The 10,814-nt window shown below is 44.1% G+C and overlaps 1 protein-coding gene across 1 annotated transcript in view; it reads right to left on the reverse strand.

Annotated features, from left to right (window-relative positions):
- The window catches only part of LOC146174291 (neprilysin-1-like), a 118,803-nt gene that overhangs the window by 99,506 nt on the left and 8,483 nt on the right, over nt 1-10,814 (reverse strand). The window contains exon 3 of the mRNA XM_084585371.1: nt 749-806. Within this exon, the coding sequence (XP_084441497.1) occupies nt 749-806 (58 nt within the window). The remainder of the gene's footprint in view (nt 1-748; nt 807-10,814) is intronic.

Consider the following 10,814-nt stretch of genomic DNA (forward strand, 5'->3'; position numbering starts at 1 on the left):
AATTTCAGTCATTTGTCAAGATATAAAGTGCATGCTACACTTCACCCATGTTGCGTTGAGATCTTCACCCAATAATGTTTCTCTTACTAAACCAATAAATTAAGTATTGTCAAGAGGAGCCAAATCCTCATTGTCAGCATTGCTCCCGGCCCTGAGCATTAGAAAGTATCTGACACAGGCAGGGTAAACATGTTCGGTCATTTATTCACCTTTCAGTTATGTACGCCCGCCCGCATTTCGAAGCGATCGAGTCGAAAAATTCATTAGAGTCCTTTCATAAATGTTAAGTCGGCTTCTCCGCTATTCTGAATTTCGCATTAATGTCAGAACCACGTTTTTTTATTTTAAGCTATTCCCAAACTTCGTAGGATTTGTGCAGCCAGACATGTTCATGTATACCTTCCCTACATCCATCTGAGGAGCAGCAACATGCAAATTCTAGTACTTCATTATTTTGTTTCCGGTAGCCAGTGACGCACTGTATGGAGTAGCATGCAACGTGAGAAGACCAACTTAAAGAATTATGGACGGAGTCTTTTGTGGAGTACCAAAACACTCCGTTTTATATATAAAATTTTTTAATTCACTTCATGGTATTCTGAAATTCATGTGTACGTATAAGCTTACATCAAGAAACACATTGGACCTTTGAGGAGTAATGCTATCAATATTAAATTTTTCGCATGGTTTCCTCGACAAAACTATCTCGGTTGTAATTGTTATTTTCATTTCTGCAGTTCTGACTTACAGACGATTGAGTAGAGCCTGCCCACTGGTTCCTGTTGATTAATTAGCTCTGCCTCGTGCTGGCAGATGAAAGTTGGGAAAGGTATAAGCTTAAAAATAGGGACAGCCGTCGTGACTCTTTTCTGTGCAGTGCAATTAACACATGTTGATGATTATCATTGTTTACCAGACTAGAGAAACCAGGCTGCACCAAGAATTACACGGCATTGGAATTTGCTTTTTCATTAGATTTGATAAGTTTACCAATGCATTACTATCTCTAGGTGTACCATATTTGCGATTTTTTATACCTGGCTGCGCCGCAAAGATGCAGGACTTAGGACATTCGACTGCTGTGCAGAATAACGAGCCTCGCTTTAAAAGTTCCGTAGTCTCCACTATGGCTTCTCCCATAATCTGACTGACATTGGAACATTAAACAGCATAAACCCCATCAAAATCTTTTCTTCCTAGCAGGTCTATTATTCCAAAAGTTCTAATAAACAATTTAAAATCAAAATCGCATTTCGGCAGGACGTGGTCAGCGTTGCTGGTGCTTGACAGAATGATGTCAATAAGAAATGAGGTGAATTATGCCCAGGCCGCCTACTTATGGTGCACATACACTTTTCTGAAAAACTACACACCACAAGGACTTAGCTGAAAGACCTGTAATGGCTCTTCTGGAATCACTCCATGAAAAAGCTAGAAAAGAAAGAGAATGACAGTTCTCTTCACCTGCGACATTTCAAACGCTAGAGATGCGCAGGGAGCCTAGTTATAGGACTTAGAAACAAACGCCTTAGATGTATACTTTTGACAAAGTTCTGCACATTTCAATTTAATGCCTTTATTAGACCCTGCTGTATACTACAACCGCAAAAATAATTATTTCATCAATTGGTAGTTGCGAAAAACGTTAATTTTCGTCATACGTCTGCATATCTGTGTGCTGATGAAATGCATCCCTTTTACGGCTCATTAGAGTAGGAATATGGCTTATCCCGATGAATGTCGACCTCCATGGAGCGAGAAATCAGTGAATAACTCGAGAGCTTCGTCCGGCGAAGGTTCCCACCGCAAACACGCTAAGAATAAGGGTTGGTTGCGCCCTATCTAGTATGGTTAGATATTTTTGTCCGTCGGCTACCGCTTGCCTGCGTCCCGTGAACATACGCCAATCAACGAGCAAAACGCGCTCTCGCAATCAACAAAAGCCGCCTCCACCGGCGGTCGTCGTGCTAGCCAACTTTTGCTGCAGTTGTGAAAAGAACCGTTTCATGTGACATAATACGTCACTTCCTAATAAAGCATAATGAAATCTAGGATTGAAGCTAGCACAAAATTTTGCAGGAAAGAACCGTCCTAGTCCGCGAATTAAACCAAGGACCACCTCCTTTCTGGAGCAGGCATTCTACCAACTAAGCTAACCAGGACGGTCAGCAGAGCAGATCGTAAGGCTATACGGCTAAAAGTTACGGCACAAGTTACGGTTCCTCGATACCAGCACCTCCGTAGACGTGGCACGCTACATCGAAGCCCCTAGTATAAGTGGGAGATTGATTGCCTTTGTTTCTTTCCAGTTTTTTCATGAGGACATTTTGAGTAAGTGCAGAGTCTTAAAATGTCTGTTCATTTTTAACCTTTTGACTTACTTAGTGGGGCTATGTTTCTTTCCATCATTGCCCTCCGATGTGCTTACGCTAGACGATTAAAATTAGCCGAAGAATTCGAAGTCAATGTAAAGTAGTTGTTTGCGCTCTCTGCTGGGAAACGAAAGAATGATGATTCGATGCCTATTGCTGTAATCGATTGTCTTTCTTATGAAACGATGATAGTTCGTGCGGACACCACTAGTGATGTTACTCATGGGATAAGAAACGCTCTCGCATTAAAAAAGTCAGGAGTCTCGAGATATATAGTCTAATCTTGACTTAAAAACAACTTACATTCATAATGAACTTCTGCTTTAAAAAATGCACTTGTCTGTAAACTTTCCAGGAACAAAATAGAAACAACTATAGCAACTCTGCCCATGCGCTCCGTGGTTCGGATACCTTAACGGTATTCAGGCATGCATTATACCTGCATATTTGTCCGATAGCCGGCGCATCGGACGACATCGCTAGCAGCCTCATCAGTGGTATCGCGTTAATTCAAGGTTACGTTGCATTCTCATTTTAGGTTGCTAGCACCACGTTTAATTCCGAGCCCCGCCAAAACCCTGAAGCCCCTATTAAGACACGATATTTTCAGTACACGAATCCACCGGAAAGATAGCATAAGTTGTTCACACAGTCAGTAAGTAAAAAAAAGGCGTATCAAAAAGCTGTAAATCGGCCTAATTGCATATCAAGCACAAAACAAGGTTCTGTTTAATTCAATGGGGATATTTGTTAATATTAGTAGGCTCACTTCTCATTAGAGTTTTATAGTTAAGTTTTCCTCTTACAATCTAGATATTTTTCAGTGGTCATAAAAGCTTTCAGCCGACCTAGGCTAGCAACGATGAGTACAGGAGCGAGTTTCTTTTGAGCGAGCCATCACTACCGAGAATGTCGTGTGTTGCTCGCGTGCTCTCCACTCCTCTGGCGTAAGTCGCCTGATAGCTTTCACGTGCGGTAGAAGAGTACTCATTGTGCACCCTAGACATCGGCGCCGCTCACCGCATTGTGAAACAAACTGGGCTCACCTCCGTGCCGTAACGGGCGCTAGAGTTCAAGCGTACTTCCTTTCTCATCGATTAACTTCTTTCACCCATGGGGACCTTTTCCCACTGATTTAGATGTGATGATACCGAAGCTCTACAGCCTCTGCTTTGCTCATTGTGTTCATTTTCTCCCCATCTCTCTATCTCGACGTATAACAGAGGTGCCCTGTGGTAGCATAGCTATTTTACCTTTTTATTAGCCATGAAAACCGGCTGTAATATTTCTTTTTTCAAGAGGAGCGCACGCTATAACACACCATGTGGAAAAGGGTCGCCATTGCTGCTAGTCGTTCCATAACAAAGTGTGCCTTCTCAGCACGATTTTTGCGTTCCAACTGCCTGCACACTTGAAGGACACCTGCACAGATAGGCAGTGCTAAGTGTCAACAAAAATGGAAAATACTTGAGGCGTCTACCTCATTCCAAAAATAAAACTGAAGATTGCAAAAGGGCGAGATTTCAATTTTTTCTTCACAAAAGCTATTTTCTGACTCTCAAATAGGTTAATTCAGTGACTACCGTATGACTTTTTCTTGTGCTCTTCTCTCGTTTTGACCATTTTTGAGCTCATCCTCGTTTAAAAATTATGATTTTAAATATCTCTTTCTTCTTAAAACAGCCCCGCCAGTTCAGCAGTCATTACTAAACAAGGATATTGTTACGTGGAAGGTTTACAGTTCCAAAGCTGTCCGTACCCCCCCCCCCCCCCCCCCGCTGGAAAAGCACAGTCCCGGTGCGGTCTATGTTAGCGAAATAGAACGTTGATGGTAGGGCTTTAGACGGGACACATGCACTATTTCGGAGGTTGGAGCTGTGCACGGGGACTTCGGAACCACAGATTCAACTTCGTAGGTGACGTCGGTCACGGGGCGCAAAACACGGTAAGGGCCAGTGTAACGGGGCAAAAGTTTTTAACACAAGCCCACTCGACGGCACGGGAGCCACAGCAAAACGAGAGATCCAGGAGTGTAGTGGACATCACGGTGGCGGCTGTCGTACCGGATCTTTTGAGAGTCTTGGGATGCAGAGAGCCTGGCATGAGCTATCCGGCGGGCATCATGAGCGCGGGTGACGGCATCACTGGTGTAAGTACTGGTGGCGTCTGCCGCGGGTAGAGAGGTGTCAAAGGGTAATAACGGGTGTCGGCCAAATAATAAATAAAATGGGAAGTATCCAGCAGTAGAATGGACAGATCAATTGTAGGCGAATGTGACAAAGGGGAGATGAACGTCCCAATCTCGAAGGTCGTCAGACACATACATGGCCAGCATGTCTGTGAGGGTACGGTTTAGACGTTTCGTGAGGCCGTTGGTCTCGGGGTTATATGCGGTGGTGAATTTGTGGCGGACGGAGCACGAACGGAGAATTTCGTCAACCACTCGCGACAGGAAACAGCGGCCACGGTCAGTTAGTAGTTCGCGAGGAGCACCATGATAAAGAATTACGTTTTCTAGAAGGAAGTCAGCGACGTCTGTGGCTCAGCTGGTCGGGATGGCTCGAGTAATAGCGTACCGAGTAGCGTAATCTGTGGCGCGGCGATTCATTTGTTCCCCGAGGTGGAAACTGGAAAGGGGCCAAGGAGGTCAACGCCTATACGGGAAAACGGGTCAGTTGGTATGGGTATAGGCTGCATATGACCTCAAGGCGAAATTGTGGGTTTCTTTCGACGCTCATAGTTCACATTGTTACGTTTGGGGTCGCGAGTGCCGGGGTAGCGTACCGCTGCGGCGCGCGGCCTCTTGGTAGCGTTGAAGGTGAAGGTAGCGTTGAAGGTGGTAGCGTTGAAGGTGAAGTGACTAACCGAGTGAAACAATAATACTGCACACAAGCAATACATACAGGCACATTCCATTCTGAAATTGAACTTTACTGTATTTTGTTGCTTAGGCTGCCGCTTCAGGTCATCTCTTACAAAGATAAGGAGCAAAAGGAAAGCTTACGTCATTTTTAGCTTCGGCCGCGAAGTTCTTCCGCACATACAATCCACCGACCACGAACGGCATAAGACCAGCCACTTCTCCGAGACAGTACTGCCAACGTGGCCTTGGCACCTTTATGCCGAAAGCCACCGCCATCAGTTCTTGATAGGCTCTGGCAAACCGCTTGGACGTAATGAGCCCCAAATCGCACACTCTTCGCCACGCGACAAAGTTGTAGAGGTCCGTTCTATAAAGAGAAAATGCTGCTCATTGAAGAAATAAGTTATTCAAGGACGCTTGAGGATGTTTTAAAGAGTTCACTCACAGACTATGGTTTTCCAAAAATTGCATCGTTGCTTCAAAATAACTCATTCCAAACATTGCAACATGTTCGCTTTTGCCAATAGTTATATTTGCGAGAGAATACTCGTGGTTGAGGCTGGCCAGGATTGGAAGCTAAAAGGTAACGAAAATGTTGGCATGTCAATTTCGCTGAAATAAAATACAAAATTCTTATTTTGTTATATTGTAGCGTCTGGAAAGGTTTCCATGTACACAGTATGCAACTTTACATTCATGATATTCATGAGGCCCCGAGCTTCGCGCTCGACCAAGTTTTCTGCGAGTTTGAAAGACGGTAGTCAGTGCACAAAGGAAGCGGGGAAAGCTCCAACACATCATATAAAACAAAAGCCGAGATAAAGCCCCAGAAGAACGCCCTGCACTTTCCGTTACCTCGTTTCAAACATAGTAGCCTGAGAATTACAAATCGCAAGAGTCGGCAACGGTTATCTATATAACATCGCAAACCACAATAACAGAACCTACCCACCATTTGCCTTCACATTCGCCGGAAGTCCCTTCTAATGTCCGTTATGTGTACGTTGAGTGCGTATCACCTAATCGGTCATTACCTGTCTATCCACGCTCTAATCAAACATTTTACATGAAGTGTATTTTCGGGTCAACCATTTTCCTTCCCTCGAATGCTTTCAATGATAACGTAAAGTATTACTATTTTAGGAAGTAAAGTGTTTTTACACCCGAATGAAAGAACGTTTAGGAGAAGCACGGAGCGTGCAACAAATTGCTAAACTTGGCACAACCTTCCGCGACTTCCCCCAGTGAGCTTAGAGGTGGCCTATTCGAACGTGTCGAACTAAGAATCCTTCACGATTGCAAGAAGCCAGAAGCACTGCGGTGTCACTCTTGTTCACTGCCTTCAATTAAGTAAATTTTTAGAGTCATGTACATGCTGACTTTGATCATTTTATTGTCGATGCTATAAACAGCCCCTAAATAATGTTTAAGAACCGATGTGAGTTCTAAACAGGCGAGCCAAACCAACAGCGTGTAACGGCCACCAAAGCAAATCTAATATACTCTGGACCTAAGAGCACAAAACAGCACGATACAGAGTGCCCAGAAAACGCTTGCTGACTAAACTATGCTCATGTCCTGGAACTACTCACGCAAGAGTTCAGCTGCTAGAAACGTTTAAAATGCTGTAGCATACGCTACGTGCTCGTTGAAGGTTTCTACAATTAAGCCGATTTCGTAGTCTCAGCAGCGGTGCCGAACAATGTAAATAGCTTTCGTAATAAAACAACTGCGTCATCCATCCATGTTGCAGTGGAGAGACATCAACCAAACGGCGACTACAATATTGCGCAGCGCCCAGACGTATCACGTTTGATGGCACAACCATGCACGCTGACGACTGTGATGTGCTGTGTCCCCTGACATGTGTGCCATATTTCTGCTGGACATTGTGCATGCTCTATAGCACGCTTCGTCATCGTCATTCTGTGCGCTTTGCTTCTTTGGGAGAGGCGCCGGCAGCTTTTCGCTCTGTGCTACATGCTTCCAATGGATGTTATAACGTTGTTTTGCTACTGCAGTCGAAGATAACACAACAGCGTCAGTACACGCTTCATCTTTCTTGAACATATGTACAACTAGAGAAAGCAGGCCCAGCATTTAACGGTCGGTAAAAGTGACTACGCTAAATGCTGCGTCCCAAGCCCTCGACCTGCCAATCCTCTTCCTTCACGAGTAATACCGATTAGACCCATGTGCTATTGGAGGCGAGAATCACTTCATTTTAAAGCACTGTGTCCACCTGTTCTTCAATAACTTAGCGTTCGGTGGCGCAAACGCGTTATGGACGCTAACGCAGAGCAGCATGGGTACCGGTGTCAATGCGGTGCTCGACAGGTTACGTGCGTTACAAAATAGGTTGGTTGCAAAGAAGGGAGACAGGCAACCCTTCAAGGAGCATAAAAAGCTGATTTCTCTTTGCTAAACGAAGTGAGCCATAAATAGAGCTAAGAAGGAGATTTGGCCGCGTTCATGTCGAGCGGAGGTGAACCTGCAGTCTCGTCGTAGGTGTAGAAAACAAAACTTAGAACCAATGCATTCTCCGCGGCGGAAAGCGAAGGGGTTTGAAAACGGGATCAAGACCCATTATGAATTGAGTCCCGCGGATATGTTGAGCAGGACATAAGGCAGAGGTAGACAGACAGCGGCGGTGAAGAAAATAGCAAGCAATGTGAATATTATACGTGCATCGTGAAAGTAATCACAGGAGAGAGACGCAATCACAGATCAGCATGCGGGAACATCAGCATCTCGGCGACAAGAACTTCGACATAAGCAGATGTATCGAAAAGCTCAGCGTCCGGCATAGGCTTGAGTCGCAGAGAGCGCCATTTGAGCCCGGGCGCAATATATCACCGCGTCGAGAAGCGAAAGGAAGTCCCAACCCAAGATGGTCGCATGTGAAAATGACGGCAACATGACGAATTTGATTGCATACAAAATGTCTTTCATGAGTACTCGAGCCGCACACACTTTTGAGAGCTGAATGAGGTGCGCACTCGCACTTCGTAACGACCGGTTGGAAAGAGGCGTCTTCCCTTTCCCCAAAAAGGAGCAAAGGGCTGTATCCAGCAGAAAGACTGCAGCACTGGCGTCGACAAGCGCCATCATAGCAACACCTTCTACAAAAACTTCAATTAAATTAGTGCTCGTAGTCCCCTTTGAGAGTTATCGTTACTGAGCTAATTGTTTACCTCTAGCACAAGAGGGGAAATATAGAGAAGAATAAACACACGCCCACAGACTTCCTCAGACTCCAAATGCTCGTTAATAAAGGGTACGTCAATATGCGTTTGAGCATCTTGAGTGATAGCATCACATTTCTTAGAGTCGTATTTTATATAAAAAGCAGTTCTTAAAATATAAAAAAAGAACATTTTAAAAGAGCAAAGGCTGGAAACCGAAAACAGGTTTCAACCAGCCGATGGCATCACTTCCTGCATAATTATGACGCTCCGAATGTGGGAACAAATCCTGTCATGTGCGCGTCGACCAGCTGAATTGGCGACTGTCAAGGCTAGAAACGCTATTTTAACACCAGAGTTTTTCTAGTCGCATGGGCAGCAAAATTGTCCACACAAACAGACGTTAAACAAAAAACTGTCTCCTCCAGGAATAGAACCTCTGACCCTCCGATCCTCAGCCGAAAGCGCAAACCACTAGGTCTCTTCGAGTTATTTTTCTTCATTGCATGGGAGAACTTCCGAAGAAGCGTAACTAACCATCTCATGCCTCAAATCACCGGTTCGTTTAATACAAGCCCGTTATACGACAATATTTCCCACCATTAAAATGTCCAAATTCCAGGATGCACAAACAAGCATCGATAAGCGGCTCCTTCAGTCAAGCATACAATCACCGCACCAAAGTGTGCAGGTCTCGGAATAAAATGTTTGGCGGTAGTCGTGTTTCAACATAACGGCCCATCATTCGGCTTTTCAGTGTACTAAACAGACCCGCCAGCGCACACAAATCATAAGGCACATCCTAGTTTTTTCATAAAGAAAAAAAAACTAATAAAATATGGCGTGATTTCAATGTCCTTCTTTAGCGTTCGCTGCAATATCTCCCAAAAGTACAACTGCATCATGTTACTGAATAAAGCAGTGGTCAATGGTCTCTCGCGTGTTACACAAACTGGCCATAGCACAAGCTATCTCCTTCGTGTGAAGCCCTGCCCTACCAGAGAGCGGTGATATGCGAAATTTGAAAAACTCCCTTTTTCAGCAGGCATGGACATGCTATTAACACGCCTTGAAATGCTAGGCTCAAGAAAGTCCTGATAAGGTTCTCGATAGAAAGGTATGGGAAAGAAAACCTCACTAAGAAAATTCGAATGTATGCCTTTTGGATAGGAATCTAAAGAAATGCGCGCAGTGAAGCAAATGGTATCCGCAACCACTTTAAGGAATCCCCATAGAGTCCTTTTATGCGCCTGTTCAGTCGATGGGGATAAGGCAAGTGAGAACTAATACGCCTAATTAGCACGGGCACTCAAAGAGCAGTCGTTTGCAATTTGAAAATGAAAAAAAAATTAACTTGAAATCTAGCTGAAGCACCAACTGGAGCACAAGGACTAATGGACCAAACTCGATCCTTCCCCATGAGTTACTCATTTAAAAAGCGGGTAATGTTTACCCCAAACTTCGTTATAATATCAGCCTTGTGCACTGGATGCAATGCCGCAAAGACAACAGGCAAACAGCAATCTTTTATGCGATCATTTCAAGCTGGTGCAATGAAATATAGAGCTTTTGTATTTGTCTAAGCACTTTTTTAATACTGTAATTATCCAATTCAAAACGTGTACGTCCAGAAACAGCAGGTTTCCCAATATACATTGGCATCTGTAGAAGAAAGCAGGCATCAAAAATTGAAGTTTGAGGCAAATATTTGACCAGAAGAAAACAGGGCATCAGCAGCAAGAAAATGCGACTGTGATAAAAAAAACGCGCGCTGTTATTACTTAAAATAGCAAATTGTGACACTGTCGTAAGGAGTCGCATCAAAAAAAGTGGCACAGTTGGCAAAAAGTTAATATGTAAAACAAGAAAGCTAAGGGTGCATCATATAACGGCAAAACAAATTCTGAAATAAGCGCTTCCTGCAAGTTGCCTCTCTCGTGCAGCAAATGTTTCTTAACAGGACATGTATCTGGACTAGATGGCATATATCTTAGGAACGAGAAAATAACGCAATAAAAATCCAGGAAACGAAGAAAACGACAGGAAAAACGGCACTTGTTCGCTTCTTTGGTGTTTTGGTGCGCTTGTTTCCCCGTTCCTAATAAAATGCTGTGTTATATAAACTGACCGGTGCGTAAACTGAGAGAAACATTAGCATACTTTTGATGTACCCTATGGCATCGAACATTACGACGCACTGCATCGTCTGTTTTAAGCGTTAAACTGCATGTTTTGCATAGTAATCAGCTAGTGATATCAAGCCACAAATGCTCGGAATATAACCAGCCCTTACACATAGCATTCATTGATTACAAAAAAGCATTTGACTCAGTGGAAACCTCAGCGGTGACGCAGGCATTGCGAAATCAGGGGGCAGACGAGCCATACGTGAAA

Source organism: Amblyomma maculatum, chromosome 11 (genome assembly GCF_055883805.1).
Source record: "Amblyomma maculatum isolate TAMU_Amacu chromosome 11, ASM5588380v1, whole genome shotgun sequence".
Lineage (NCBI taxonomy): Eukaryota > Metazoa > Arthropoda > Arachnida > Ixodida > Ixodidae > Amblyomma > Amblyomma maculatum.